This window comes from Hyposmocoma kahamanoa, unplaced genomic scaffold (assembly GCF_003589595.1).
Source record: "Hyposmocoma kahamanoa isolate Upper Pololo Valley unplaced genomic scaffold, ASM358959v1 95, whole genome shotgun sequence".
Taxonomy (NCBI): Eukaryota; Metazoa; Arthropoda; class Insecta; order Lepidoptera; family Cosmopterigidae; genus Hyposmocoma; species Hyposmocoma kahamanoa.
Window position 1 is genome coordinate 1,575,419 of NW_020654972.1, and position 15,771 is coordinate 1,591,189.

Genomic DNA, 15,771 nt, shown 5'->3' on the forward strand with positions numbered 1-15,771 from the left:
GCGAAGTTTACGGCTTTTCTTGATAATAATTATTTACAAACAATTTACGCAATAAGCAAAAATCGACTTTTTATAACCAATGGTTATAATAGTTTGTTCAATTCTGCAATTGCGTAGTTGTCGAAAAGCCTGCATGAAATGTTTTTATTTGTTAGCAATGTAAACAACGAGTGTCGCTGTAAGGCTGCTGAATAAATGTCCCCAATTCAATTGAAGTGTTTAATTAGCACAAGTGGCCCCGATTGCTTCGTTGATCGGGAACGACAATCGTCGCTAACCCGAAGTACCCGCGCTCGCCTCAACGCTATACCGTCTACATACGTAGAATACAAAACATATTTGGTCACTGAATTAATTTGTAGTTTATTTATATAACCACATGTTTTTTTGTCTAGAAATAGCTATAAACTTCCATTTGAATATAAAACCATGGAACGTGTAAATTCGCTTGGTAAATTTCATTCTAATCCTCATAATGAATTGTGTTGAGATACGTTTTTGTTTGTATGATAATACTTTTACTACTTTCCGTGTTTTTATCGCTTGCTTTGCGAGCCGCCTCAAGTGGCGGGTCGTTTTTTGCTGGGCAAGTGTGGCGTAAAGTTCGTGATCTGCTAGAGACCTTCGCGCGCTGCCGGGTTCAATTAGAGATCCCCGGTTGCGTTAGAAACAATGTCTCTTATTACGGAGGCGGGTCGTGACACCGCACGTTTAAAGCCGGTGGCGTAATATGCCCATATTGTCTGTAATTTTCACGTGCAAGCCGCACCTGATTGTTTGGAGTGGACGCAGTGTGCTTGTAGCTAACGAGGAGCGGAAAATGTGGGCATTATCGCGCGTATCGCTTCGCGCGAAGGCCACAGCGCAACGCAATACCCGAATACATAGATCGCGCCCACATCATCATCGTATTTGGAATATTCATTCGTTCTACGTGCGTCTGTGATCAGACTGATCAGTAGAACATTTGATTCCTCCAGTTGATGGTTGATCTAGATCACCATTTGTACATCTTGTCTTTGTTCACGTGATGTGCACAATAGTTGCACATTTGTAATTTTTGAACTTGGTTAATTTCATAATGTTTAATTACTCATGTTGATATTATAAATGAACATAATTTGTGTCATAATGAATTGTTTCATAACTTACTTACGTACTTATTCGTGCATAATACTTCAAAATAAAACTTATTAGCGTAGACATGCTAGCATGGATGTAAATGGATGTTTACAGTGGTAACTTTTGCGTTCTATCCACTATTAGTAAATATTTTACATGTTCTAAGAAACATAGAAGTTTCCAATTTATAAAGCTCCAACTTGCCAGCTTTCCGTATGCCGACCGGCGGTGGTCTGCTGAGTAGCGGAGCATGGTTTTACTTTCTTGTAGGAAGTGCTATCGCTTTCAATAGAGACCGGTCGGGTGTACCTATTGCTAGTTATTGACTCAAGTTAGGAACCTACTGCGATCGGAAGAAACCATATAAAGTTGACTATTAAATAACTCGTTTGTCTTATTCTTTATAAACTTGAAATAATCTTTTATTAACTATGCAATTTCTTTGTTCACAGGTGAGCCCGCAATATCTGGTTGATGATGGAGTGGCAAGCTATGTAAGTTGAAAGTCAACTTGTGTCACTACCGTTCAATATTAACCTAACATATTAAAGCCTTGCCACTTGATGAAGTTGCACGAGGCTGTGACATGATAGCCAGGCACACAAGTACGTAATCCAGAGAGTAGTGCAATTGAAACCATTTGCGATTAGTACTTATTTAATTAATTAGATAGGTTGATAACAGAGGACTGTTAAATTAAGCTGTAAATGTATGGATAGAATCATTCGCCAAATGGACTAGCACTCAGGATATATATTGAGTACGCACGTGGTTTCAGCCATTGACACTGACCCTGCGATATCAATGCTCTAAACAAACAGTCACTTACTAACTTGAAAGTAAGTGTGGTCGTTGTTCGCGTCATGATTAACGAGTACATCACTAATAGTCTCCCGTTAGATAAGACTACCAAACAGTGACCACTGTCCACATACTGACGCTAATTATGTCTTTTGAAATAGACCAATTTGTATTTGAATGTCATTGACAACTTTCTAAGAGAGCATTCATGGCGAGTAGTATGCCTTTTGTGTTAAAATCTAACAATAGAATTAATACCTTAGTCACAGAAAACGATTTTTCTACTTTATCAACCTTTATGAATGACTCATATAGTACAATTTGCGGGGAAAGTGTAACCCGGCAGCGTGACGCAACAATAAAAATTGCACTGACAAAGGAATTGTTGCAAACCGTCACACGGCTGACGTAAGGGCCTAGTTTATGTCGCTAATGACCGACACGACAGACGCACTGATACCTTGTCATGACCATAACTACATTTAGATACACGTGGTATACGTTTTTAACGACACAACGTAATCGGACGCCGTAAAGCGAAAAGATTCCCAGATATAAGAAATAACGAGCCATTGAAGGTGTTTCTACAACCGTAGTTGGAAAGATTGTTTACATTTTCGGTTCTGCAAATCAGCGTGAAGGGCTGCGTTGTGCTGTTACATCTATAAATAAGAAGGTGCTAAAAGCGGCCCGGTCGGGGACGTGCTTCCTCTGCTTTGAACGGCCGAGGGGTAAACACGCTCGACTCGAATGAAGCCCTTTGTTGACATTCGCCTTGAAGCAGTTCCGTCGTACATAGCTCACTAGAAAAGTAATTCTTAGATCATAAGACGAAGTGTGAACTGTGAGGGGACCACATTTGATCTCTTCCGTCTTTATTGGTTTTTGGTTTATGTTTCTTATTTCGTCACAGTATATCACATGATAGCTGGACGTTTTAATAATAATCTCGACGGTCGAGTCTTGTGTCAATGAACTTGTGTAAATAACTATTCGTTCACGATCAGGCGCACGCAATCAGTTGGAAAATGAGAATACGGCTTCGCAATTCTCGAAACCGTCCTCTTGGACTACGTGATTTCCTTATCGTTATGTTAATGATTTACTTAGTCTTCAAATACATTACTATTGTTTCATCCAATGTAACCAGAAGACAATCGTTTGGTAGGTGTTCAAATTATAAATAAAGACGAACAGGCGACATGTGATGGCATTTATACCATAGCCGGATCGTTCTCGCATTGCAATCACGCCGTATGGCCCATCTGCATGCGAGCCGAACGCCGCGCGTCCGGTCTTACTCATCTAACAGTCGCTAGCTGTAACATTATTTACCATATACCTCACATACACAACCATTGCCTACTTTGCATTTTTATCAAATACTTAACGCAGCGCCTAATATTTCACAATCATCACTATATTTATTTTGATGTGAACACGTCAGCTTTACTTAACTCTTTTAAGCAACCCGCACCTCGTTCGTAAGCCTTTGAATCAGCTATAAATTAAACTATTATTCGTAGTTACTCCATACTTATTATTCTGAGTGAAATACAGAATTGCATGGGAACGGTTAACTAAATGTACATTCCTACTTGCTTCATAAATAATTTTACAATAAATATGAAGTTACATATATTTATTGCTGTGACCACGACCATATAAATTTAGATTACATATAAACATAATCATACTTTTTAACTTAGTTCTAAGCGTTTGCAAAAATTCAAAATATATCACGTAATACCCTAGTACGAAATGAGTAAACATCCTAAACATATTGTGTAACAAGCAACAATATACAAATGTGCATGTCTGTAATCTTGATAACTCCCCCGCAACTCTATTAGACTCGTTCATTACATACATATGCGCTGTTTCTACTATCTGCGCGGGAGAGCATTGCACGCTATAATTATTGTCACTGCTCTATACAATACCACATGTAACCACGGTTTGATAGTTTATGTAAGTTCCATATTTATTATGCGTCATGCCATCCATAACGGCGACGATAACAACGATCTCTATATTGCAAATACGCTGCGCACCGTATCGAACGTGAATCAGACCTTTGTTTATGATTCCGTATTATGCGACTTTATTACAAGGAAGAGTTTATTATAATTCGAGAATAAATTCTTGTTTCTTTTTGTATAAATTTAGTCCCAGAAGTCAAGTGAACGTAACATGGTACATGAAAAGATATACGAATGAACGGTTGATAACTATCTGGACGTTATGGGAGGTGTCCACACGACGCCGTCGAAGGGGCCAGGACTCGACACTGGTTATTTTCGCGCAATCATTCAATAAACGTGATGGTCGCAATCGACAAGACCCTCGCTTCGCTTCTTAGAGAAATGGATCCGTTTTCAAAGTACTTATACGTATCTACGAGCCAACCCTAACTAAAGTAAAAAAGACAAAACACGAAAGTTTATTGTTTGCTTTTTGCAAAGCTATTCTTGGTTTTTGTTCATTATTATTTAAGTAGTTGGCTTTCTCGGGGCGATATTTTTAATTATTGTTCATTGGACTGATAGAGACTGTGACCGAAGCGTTTAAATCGTTAAAAGTTCATTTAAATATAGAACGCATTTGATTAGAACCAATTAACAGTCAATTAAACAGATCTCTTGTTTCACTCACGTCACTGCCTCAATTGTTGCGAGCCGCCTTAATGACTGGCAGTTTTCTTTAAGACCTAGCGATACTCATAATCATACATTATTGAAGCACGAATACATTATGATAAAATTTGGGATATATATTAAGATAGAAGTTGGCACACTACTTTATTAATAATCGTAAAAGTTGTAGTGTGTTCACGTAGCTATATCTTTTCTTTGTGACGCATACGTTCATTTGAATTGTTAAACTCGAACTCTTCAGTTCATTCGCAATGCCGTGTTGCTGAAATTCATAACCTAAATGCACGTTCTTTGTTACCAATGTTTGGTGCCGTTGCCCTCAGAAAAACTGACGGAAAACTGTATATTTTTAGCAAGACCTCGGCTGCGAATAAAAACAAACAATCGCTAAAGGTGTAAATTCTCGCTCGTTACGAGCGTAAACACTCTCTACATTGAGAATGTTTCAATATTAAAAGGTCATACTTTTTGTCATAAAATATTTTGAACATTTACGTTTTATTTATTTGGTTTTTCTACATGTACGGTCTGCTGGTATGTAAAATGAATAAAATGGAATTTTAAAGCCTAAAATTCTACGGTGCATAGAATCGGGATTCGCGTCTATAGGTGGCACGTGATGTGTGTATTGGTTTACAGGTGAAGTCGTTGCCCCCAACGGCTCACTTTGAACGTAATCGCAACAGTCATAATGTGGTTTTTGGTAACATCTATTCTCAGGTAGATGATCACATCCACAACAAACGCGGTACACTTATGTGAATGGTACGTGTTATACAGATATTGAAGGTTTTTATTTGAGTCTAATATTTTTATTGCTTCAATGAACTGACATGTTGCAAACAAATCGGAAATTCATTTTTCGATATGAGGTGATATGAGGTATTAATAGTTAAAGACAATTGTTAAACGATCTCGAATAGTAACAAGCTTGTGTCACACCATTAATGCCATGCTTGTAACCATTACATTTTTCTACGATTTTCGATTCTATATTCGTATTTGACGATTCGCATTTTTAATGTCAATGAAAAATTTATGATTCCGGATGATAAATGAATGAATTCATTTTCGAGACTTTTCAAATACATTATTGTGCAAAGCCAAGTTCATAGAACAACATGGTCGGAAAATTGATAAAGAGCTACTTTACCATATTACCTATGTAGATACAGAAGCTACACACTTACACATTACTACACAAGTACAGATATGTATCTGTACTTGTGTAGTAATGAAGAAAACAAACAAGGCTTGAGTTCGAGCGCACGGTGTTGGTTGACAACACCACGAGTCGCGTCCTAAACAATACAGCATACAAGCAGGCATGACGTGACTTGTGTCCACCTCTTTGGTAATACAGCTAACACCATTGCCGTCAACCAAAATAATATTTACCGAATAAAGTCTTGCCAGACCGTTTACAAATTAGTCTGCTGCGCCGTAAAGTGCGAGCAGTCGAGATAAACATATGTTATTTATTATACAAGAGGGTCGTCCAATCACGGGTCTGTGATTGCTCGCGTATGATTGCCCTTGGTTTCGAATGCAACGACCGAGGTGTTTGAAATCGACAGTGATTACAATTTTCCCTGGAGCTGAGTTGCGCGGGCGCAACGTCCGATGGAAAGCAGCGTTAACCAATGTTCCGCTCTGATAACTCTCTAATTACGCATCGGCCATCGTTTTTCATCGACACTTGGCGGCTACTAAGTTAACCCCTGCGCTTTTCACTGCAACATTTCACCCGCGATCGCACTGCACGGCTGCACGCTCGTTTGTTTGCTACACTTTCGCCTTTGACGTGGCTACAACGCCCTTTTGTTTCATTAGACAGAAATATATTATGCACTATAAATTTCCAACGACTTTCCTACGTTTTTGGCATAGGACATCGGCAACTTTCCGTTATAATTTGTTATACTATGTTTATTCTGAACTTGTCCTTTTAACTGCAATAGTGGGGAGAACTATCTGAAGCGACACCGCTAATAACATAGACCTTGTGTGTGTATATTATTTATATATATATTTATTCCCAATATCACACGTGCTGTACTTCTTCTTCTTCTTCCTGTCCTTATCCCACGCTAGGTGGGGTCGGCACAACATGTATTTTTCTTCCACGTGCTATACTTGTTAAACTTAATTATGTAGGTGCACATAAATAATAAGGCATAAAATTGTATTGAAGGTCAAGTAAACGGCAGACTCTTTGACACTGCGTGGGCTGTATAAATCCCTTACAATATAAATTCTCATTGCAGATTTCTTTATGATTCCAGATAAAATGTTCATTTTTAAAATTATTGTAACTGTTTGAAGATGAATGATTTTGGAAGATGAAGAGCGTCGAGAAGTGAGCGTGCTTTACAGCTCCGCCACTAATGAGGAGATTTGGTAGTCGACTTAGAGTCGGCGGCTCAGCGGTGGCAACTGTTAGTCATGCGGAGAGCGACGGCAAGTGAGCGTGCCTACAGCTCCCGAACCTATCTAGAAAATAGGGAGAGTGCTGTACGTGCACCCGGGGCGACTAACGAAGCCACTGGACTTACAGAGAACCGGATGAAGTCCGTGCAAACGGGTTGATCCGGGGTTAGGAGCTGACTTAGATGGTCCCTGTGCGGGTTCGCTCGCACACATCATTGTGCCCTTCCCGCATAACCAAGAGGTTGATAGGGAGGGATACTATAAACAAAACTTATGTAGAAAGATATGGGACTGTTCGAAACACTTATAGTGTACAACAGCTTTATAAATAGGCAGTATAATAATTTGTCCGTTGTGTTTCAAAACACAAGTGTTTGCATGTTACGATCCACGGACGAGGCGGAGGCGAACAGAATATACAATGACATGTCATTCACATCGATTGAGGCCGCATAGAAGATGCGGCGTATCACATGCATTATGTATCGAGCCTGTGTTCCGATCCGACCTTCTCGGCTACTCGATGTCAGCACCGGCAAAGTACTACTGTGCCTTACTTGGACCATTCCGTTCTCTTGTAACAGTGCGTGGGTTGACCAATATTGTCTTGACTATATATGTGTGTTTGTTTTGTGTGTGTGTGTGTGTGTGTGTGTGTGTGTGTATGCATATATATATATGGTGGTGTGTGTATACACACACACACATATCACACACACACACACACACACACATATGTGTGTGTGTGTGTGTGTGTGTGTGTGTGTGTGTGTGTGTGTGTGTGTGTGTGTGTGTGTATCGAAAGCATACCTATTATATATAATAGGTATGCTTTCGACTTTATGTAAAAAATAAAGATTTAAATAATGAGATGTCAGAAATGAAGTCTTCAGTGTCAATTTGTTAATGAACTGTGAAGGAGGTACCTAATACGAGTTAATTCTATGTGAGACGTAATCGTTGCCCTTTGTCAAAGATATCGCATCGTAGTAAGAAGATCATCGACTAGCTCGCGCTTGGCGACAGTATTATTCTTGATGCGGCCGGCAGACACGCTTACTAAACAATAGCGTACAATCACCGCGATTGTAACCATCGCCGTCTAGTGTCAACTGCCTCTCGAGTGAACACAAGCATTGTTATGGTGATGTCGAGTAGCGCCAGTCTAAGTTCAACGTTCCGTTAAAACAAAAGATTTTTCAGCCATTTGCATCTCCGTATGCGAACCACCAGAACAGAGAAAGACTCGTGTGTTGTTACAATCCGTTACCCAAAATAAATAATTCATGTTAGAATAGCGGTGGGAAGAAATGGTCGTAATACATTACCATTAAAATTCGACTCACCCCGGGGCTTTTATAAGCACCACTTTAAACCTTGGTTAATTGGAAATATTAAACATTTTAACGTGAAGACCATTAGTGAAAACGAGATGCATTTCGGGCTTCGGGCAGGTAGACGACGAAACCAGCCTCCCGACCCATTTTTTTTGTTTACTTTGGCAGGTACCCGACCCACCGAACCCAGATAGTGACGTTTTTTTACGTGACAAAATGTAGGAAAGTTCTCAAGCTCAACAATAAATTCTTTTGTGAACGTTTGGACACAAAACTTTAAATTTGGTTTTTTTTCAGTAAATCTAAAGAAAAAGTAATCGCGTACTATTTTCGTAATATAAAAGTCAAAATTTGAGAACAATTGTTCAATTGTAGAAGCAACAAGTTGCTTCGACACACGCCGCCATTCAGTTTGTTAACGTTCATTATTATTATGTAATCGTTACAATTTTAATCGTTATTTTCTTCTTATTCCAGAATCAAACTCGACCGCAGACGATGAACGGCGTTATGGGTCCAGTGGGCAGTGCACTGAACACAGTAGGCGCTGGTGGCACAGCAGGAGCTGGCGTCGGATGGGAACACCCGGCACTGGCCAGAGCCGCCTCAGTTCCGGCGCACCGGCACACACTGGCCGGTATACTTGACCGTCTGAATCATCGGCGCCTTGAGCGCACCACCAGCGAACCAGCGCCACCGCCGCCTGCCACCAGCCGCTACAAAACCGAACTTTGCAGACCTTTCGAAGAAGCTGGTACTTGCAAGTATGGAGACAAGTGTCAGTTCGCTCACGGATTCCGTGAACTAAGGAACCTTCAGCGCCACCCCAAATACAAGACCGAGCTGTGTCGCACCTTCCACTCGGTCGGATTCTGCCCGTACGGCCCCCGCTGCCACTTTGTGCACAACGCCGAGGAGGCGCGCCGGCGCGAACCTCCGTCTCCGGGCGGCTCACTAGCCTCGCTGTCATCAGGCGGATCACTGGCTTCGTACATGAGCGATGGGACCCGGTCGCCGCGCTCGCCGCACTCGCCGTTGACTCCGCAATCTCCGCTGGCGCCGCACTCGCCGCCGGCACTGTCGCCGCCGGCGCAAACGGCATTCGCTTTTCGCCGTACGAACTCCCCAGATCCTGAGGATGAGCGGCGTCCATTGTTCAGTCGTATCTCTTCCGCCTTCGGCGACCTCGTGATCGCCTAGGGCTACGCGACCGCCTAGTCCTAAGTTAACTTATACCGCCCTAGCGTAAGGATCGTCCGTCACCGTAGTGCCTCTCGACGTCTTCCAGCCGCGCCGCGCCCCGCGCCCCGCGCACCGCACCCGCTCAACGAATGATCTCCAGTTTTTCGATGCTCCTGCTACTTCGTCTTGTAAACTTAACTACGAAGTGTTACTGGCGTCTCGAAAGTTTGCGGTGTGATTTAGTGGTTATGTTCATCTTTTAGTTATTATCGGCACGCACCTGTAAATGGCACCTTATATTATTGTTAGATATTTATTGCGTAGCTCGCGGAAGTCTTCCCGATGCGATATCCTCCGCCGAGCGGTGGTCTCTGTAAAGTTAGCTATAGAACATTATTTATTTTGTACTGCCTATCCGCGCTCGGTACCGTACCGCGAGAAGGCGCTCGTGATCTATTTTTAAGGATTAAGATAGTAATTTATTATTTATTTCGAGTCTCTTTAACTGTAATTATTATTTTGTATTGTAGCTATCCGCTACGATGCCGCACCGCATTCGGACGGGGCCCTCGTTGACGGGACGTGGCTCGTTACTACAATCTCAATTCAACTGATACCGCTCTTGACCACTTTGTAATATCATATATTTTATACTTTAATGAATCTAAGGAAGTCAGTTGACATACGTCTCAGGAGTTCGGTAGTTTGATCAAAATTTAATTTTTGTTTAAATATTCTAAAGTGATCTAAACCGAAAGTTCGATTTTGAGGGAGCGAACTCATGCAGTAATGGTACGTTACACCGCCATCCAGCGATCTTGATCACCCGCGGCCCATTTGAGAACTATCGGTCCGATCCTGCAGCGCGCCACTTCCATCGGAGCGTCGAGACAGGGTTTTTTTCCTTTTACATCGTGTGGGGAGAGTGGGCAGCGAGCGAAAACCTGTTTCGAGTTTTGGTGATTCTTTTTTTCGTCCTCGCGACGCACTCTTATAGTCCGTCCCGCCTCAGCGCTCCGCTCGATTGCGCGCCGGTCCGCGCGTCTTGCAAAAAATAACATGAAGCCTGCCGAAGTCTTGAAACTGCTGCATACTACTCGTATCTTAATAGTTATGAAGATTACCAGAGCCGGCCGGTGCCGGCGGCGCGGCTGCGGCGCATCACCCTCGCGCGCTTCCAGCGCCGCGGCCGCTCCTCTTGAAGAGTGCCTTTTACTTTATTACAAATCGATTATAATATTTAATTTTTAGTTTATCGAGATAGATGGATTGTTTATTTATTGTCTCCTTTTGAATATAGTATTCAAATTGGCACAGTTATTACTTTTGTACTTGACAGAACTAAGTGATTAGTTTCGAAGTAGCATAGTTTTTTCTTTGAATTTAAAGTGTGATATTTTATATTTATATAAAAATAAAAAAGTATAGAGTTTTAATTAAGGGACCAATGTAAGTGATTAGGAGAAATTCTGATAGAACCAGCCAGATACGCTTTCGATTCTTACCAAGAGACTGTATCCTCACGCCAACATAATTGTAAATTATAATATTTTGTTACACTTCCTTACTTAAAATAGCAACTTTGCAATTTTGTACATCAATAATAAAATAACGTTTCGATCATTCGTGGTTTTGTTTAATTTATGATCAGTGCTAGCACAGCCGAGAAGGTTTAACGTTTTTGTTTTTTATATTTTTTTTGTTTTCTAGTTTCAGGCTTTCTCCACTTTGTAATTAATTAGCAAGTCGTTGCATGGTGACCACAGATAATAATTTTGTACCTAATTTAAGTTTTAGTTTTAAGCGTTGTCATAAAGTACGCGAATATTATTTATTGTCAGTTCATTACGAATTATGAACCATTAAAACTGATTTATTTAATTTCTTTTGTATTTAAACAAACATTTAAAGTACTACGATTACATGTAACTTAATGTTAGTAATATATCATGAGTCATTTAATATAACAGGCATTAGTTTAAAACTCTAGTACCTATGTCAGTTGTAATTAAGTATTTAATTTTTTTTATTTAATTCCAATTATTAGTTAATCTTTCAAAAAATTGACTACATATTCTATTCTCTTTATGGACAAAACAAATTAAGGCTAAAGCTTGTTTATGACATTTTTCTTGTAAGTTTACCTTATTTCCATCTGCATTTTTATTGAATTATAGTCAAAATATGTTAAACATTTTTGTTTTAATCCCCTTTCCTTATTTATTTTTTAAATTATATTTAAGCACACAATGAATAATAATTAATTATACAAATACAGGTTTAGTGTAATTATCAAAGATCGGAATAAACCAAGTTATTTTACCTTAAACTTCAAGGAATTGTATACACATACATTAGCACCTGAAATCCCGAATTATTGTTAAGTATTTTGTTTTATATTTTTGATGTGTAACTAGCAATTACTTTAATTGGGTACAATGTATCTTGAAAAAGTTTGTAAGTAGAAACGTGATTGGGGCATTTTTTTAATAATATCAAGTGACGGGACGGGCAAGTCGTGCTCCCTATGGTAAGCTATACGCCTGTCCATAACAGTTGCAATGCCACTCCTAACATTAAATCGCAAAAATCAATCATAATTACAATCTGGGCCCAAGATTGTCTTTGGGAGGTAAGTTTAAAGAAATTAATTTCATAATTCTTACACTAGCGTCACAGTACATTTTATTAATAAATGTATTTCGTTAAGAAGAATAGTAATTTTTTTACGAAAAATAGTGACAGACAACATTAATACGAGGAATAAAAATAAATAAGCTGTTCTTGACAGTCGTCTTCATAGTCACAAATTAATTTATGGGCAACGTATACGCTTCTATAATAAGATTCCGATTGATATACACAAACTACAAAATATGCCATTTACGAGGTCTAAAACTATAGTGAAACAAAAACTTTCACTAAAGGTTATTTTACAGTTTCTGTGTAGGTACTTGGATGACAAAAATCCGTGGTTGTGACTGTTTAGCTCTTGCAGGTATTCTCGATCTAAGATGTTTTAAATCAATATTGTAAATGATAAATGTATTCAATTGCATATTTACAAAAACCAACCCCTAGAGTTTCGTGCTCATTCTTCTCAGGGGAATCTGCCTTTACGAATGAGCAGTAGAGTTTAGTTGATACGACGATTTCATGTATAATTTACTTACCTATGAAATAGAGATGATTTTTTTGAGTTTGAGTTTTAAGTAATTATATAACTATTTGGTTTTGATTTTTTTGTCATTATACACTTGTAACTATGTGTATTACTTGTTTAGGTAAATATACTTCGACTTCGATCTCTTTTTTGTTATAAGAAGTGCTCATTTGATATCCATCTCACTGATGAAAACTGACGATGAGGTCGACGATGGAGCATGCACATCTAAATAATAAAATTTTCAGTCTCGCCTAGAAAAGGCCTAAGTTATAGCGTCTGGGGAATATGCCTGCAGTTAGGGAATTCCACTCCCTATGGAGTGGAATTCGCTTCCACATTTATATGGAACGGATAGCCGTTGGCCACACAAATGTGGAAGCGAAACTACAACATAGTGGTGGAACCCCAGCCTACATCTAGTCCCCCGATGATGGAAAGGAAAAGGGGGAATTATATCGTACAATTCTATCGCACGCTCCGTGATATATCATATAGAATACCTATAAAAGTAAACAGACACTTCATGGCGGTGTTCAAGAGCTCTGCCGCTTCACCTCTATCTACTGTTGCTTAATGCTGTGTATGACAACTCCGTGTGTATATTCGCGTATTGCAGTAGGCATCTAATGTACCTACATACATGTATAAATATGTACTATGCTATATTTATTTAATTTACTATAATATCCTTGTTATGGTGACTTTTTTTATTCAAATGTAAGTGTGCATTTGACCTCCATCTCACCTGATGGAAAGTGACGATGCGGTTGACGATGGAGCATGTACACCTAAATAATTTCTATTCACTCTTGCCCTGAAAAGGTCCAAGTTATAACGTTCTGTGACTTGTTACCTCCATAGCCGTTCGACATTTAAAATGTGGAAGCGTAACGCTTTGTGCGAATCTTTGGAATATCCACAACATAGAGGTGGAATCCAAGCCTACACCTAGTCCCCCGATGATGGAAAGGGGAAAGCGGAATTAAATCGTGTAATTCCATCGCACACTCTCCGTAAGTAATGATTGTAGCTTCAAGTGCGTAATATGTACCTACTTTAGTCGTAACTTAAACCGAGCGTTTCCAAGAGTTGGGCCGACAGCTCTTGGTTACTCAACACCAACATAAGAAAGGCCTTGACGAAACTACTCAACGGACAAAATCATCAGACTTAAACCACTAATTCTAGTAACTTGAGCTCCTGTTTGAAAAACAAATGAAATGTCAATCTTAATTATAAAACATATTTTACTTCAGCCTGGTGCAAGTGTAAAGCCGGGTCTTCAACAGTCTTCAATAAGTTGGCTCACTGCGAGCCGCACGCGTTCGGCTCGCGGCAAGCTCGCGAACTACGTACCAAAAACCAAAAATCACAAGGTATTTTTGGTAACAAAATAATATAAAGCCAAGTACTCGCTACTGACCAAGTTTTTCGTATTCATAAAACGAAAACTGCCTAAATTTAAGCAAGAAATTAAATGAAACCGAATTTACTTCGCAATTTCTTAAATAAATAAATAATGTACCAGACAATCACATTTGCCTGGTCTGAAACTAGGGAATTCTCCACAGACTACATAAATACTTTCTTCCGTGGAATTCCCTGTGCTATGAGTACCACGGCAATGGAATTTCTTCAAGGGCACTACCTAGAACATCCAGACCTGATCCAATTTAAAGAAGATTATTTCCCAAATTCGTCCTACCGGAAATCTAAGCTGGTATCTCCTCGTCCGGAGTCCACAGTGCAAACCATTGGAACACCAATGTCATCCCTTGGTTTGCAACCCTTACAGGTGGAATATTTTCTTCAAATTTAAATGGGACCAATATTGAAGTATCCTCGTAGCAACAAAAATAATCATCAAAATCGGTTCACAAATATCGGAGTAATAGTATAAGATACAGTCTAATAGAGAACCTCCTCTTTTTAAGTCGGTTAAAAAGCTTGCTTAAGTCGCCATATTTGCTTGATCGAAATCTTTCGTTTCATAAATCTCAGCCTAAGTAAGATCTGTCTTTCCGCCACAGTGTTGACCTTAAATCCATTGTTTATTCTGATTATCTGTCATAAGTAAAAAATTACTGAAATTTAGTAGAAACAATGCGTTGGTTAAATTTGAAAACCTCGTAACTCCGTTTCTAGATGAACTTCTTTTTTTTATTATTATTAAAGCTTGAAATGATAATTTGTACAACTTCTTTTACTTATAAAATAAAAGTGTAATCATAGATTGGTGTATAGGTACTTATTTCTAGTAATTCTGTTTTTTATACGAAGTTTACGAATTTAGCCGACGAATGGTTTAAACGACAACACTGAGTCAGAAAGATAACGTCTAACATTAATATAAAAATTAAAAATTAAATTTTAGTTGAGACATCTCTAGAGGTGATAAATGCGAGCTTTATTTTCTTTATTTTTAAAGTGGCCCTGGTTAGCTAAAACAACGAGTTCAACTTGAAGTCGTACATCAAAGGAGCCCTGTTTGGTATTGCGACGCCCGAAGCTTCACAATCATTGAAGACAAAATGCACACATATGCAGAACGGATGTTAATCATCAGAAGCTCGTCGATCCAAATGGATGAGTTTGTATCGAGTTCTATGAAAATATCATTATAGGATTAATTAATTAATGTAAGTCAGTATATTTTCTAAGTCGTTAAATATCTACTCGTTTTTACGTAAGAACATGATTAGCAAGAATATTAATTAAGAAATAGGTCTTCAACATACAAACGAGGTAGGTTTAATTTAGGCGAACATCAATTAAAACTCCTTACATACATAGTTGCTAGTATTACCTGGCTTAGTAGCAGTAGAGCTACTTGTGAAAGAGTTTGTCCGGGGAAGTACTGCGACGTGACCTATTCCTGCCGCCAAACAGTAATGTTCAAATTACTACGTTCTGCTTTTGAAGGAAGGGTTAGGCTGGAGGAAAAATTCACCAAGAGGATTACTTTATTTTCTTGTCTCGCTTAGCGCAACTCCGGTGGAAAAGGGTTAGCGGAGCTAAGTATTTGTACATACAAAATAGCGGGAGATGTGTGCGAGGGATGCGGGCGGGGAATGCG

General features: G+C 39.3%; 1 protein-coding gene across 2 annotated transcripts in view; it reads left to right on the forward strand.

The window, feature by feature from the left end:
* Window positions 1-10,640, forward strand: part of LOC113238119 (protein TIS11) — a 30,532-nt gene extending 19,892 nt beyond the window's left edge. The window contains exons 2-3 of one of the 2 annotated variants that reach the window (XM_026474846.1): window positions 1,575-1,616; window positions 8,825-10,640. In XM_026474846.1, coding sequence (XP_026330631.1) covers window positions 1,575-1,616; window positions 8,825-9,547 — 765 coding nt within the window. In that variant the 3' untranslated portion in view covers window positions 9,548-10,640. The remainder of the gene's footprint in view (window positions 1-1,574; window positions 1,617-8,824) is intronic. The other variant, XM_026474847.1, reaches the window with a different exon arrangement.
* Window positions 10,641-15,771: the final 5,131 nt, after the last annotated feature.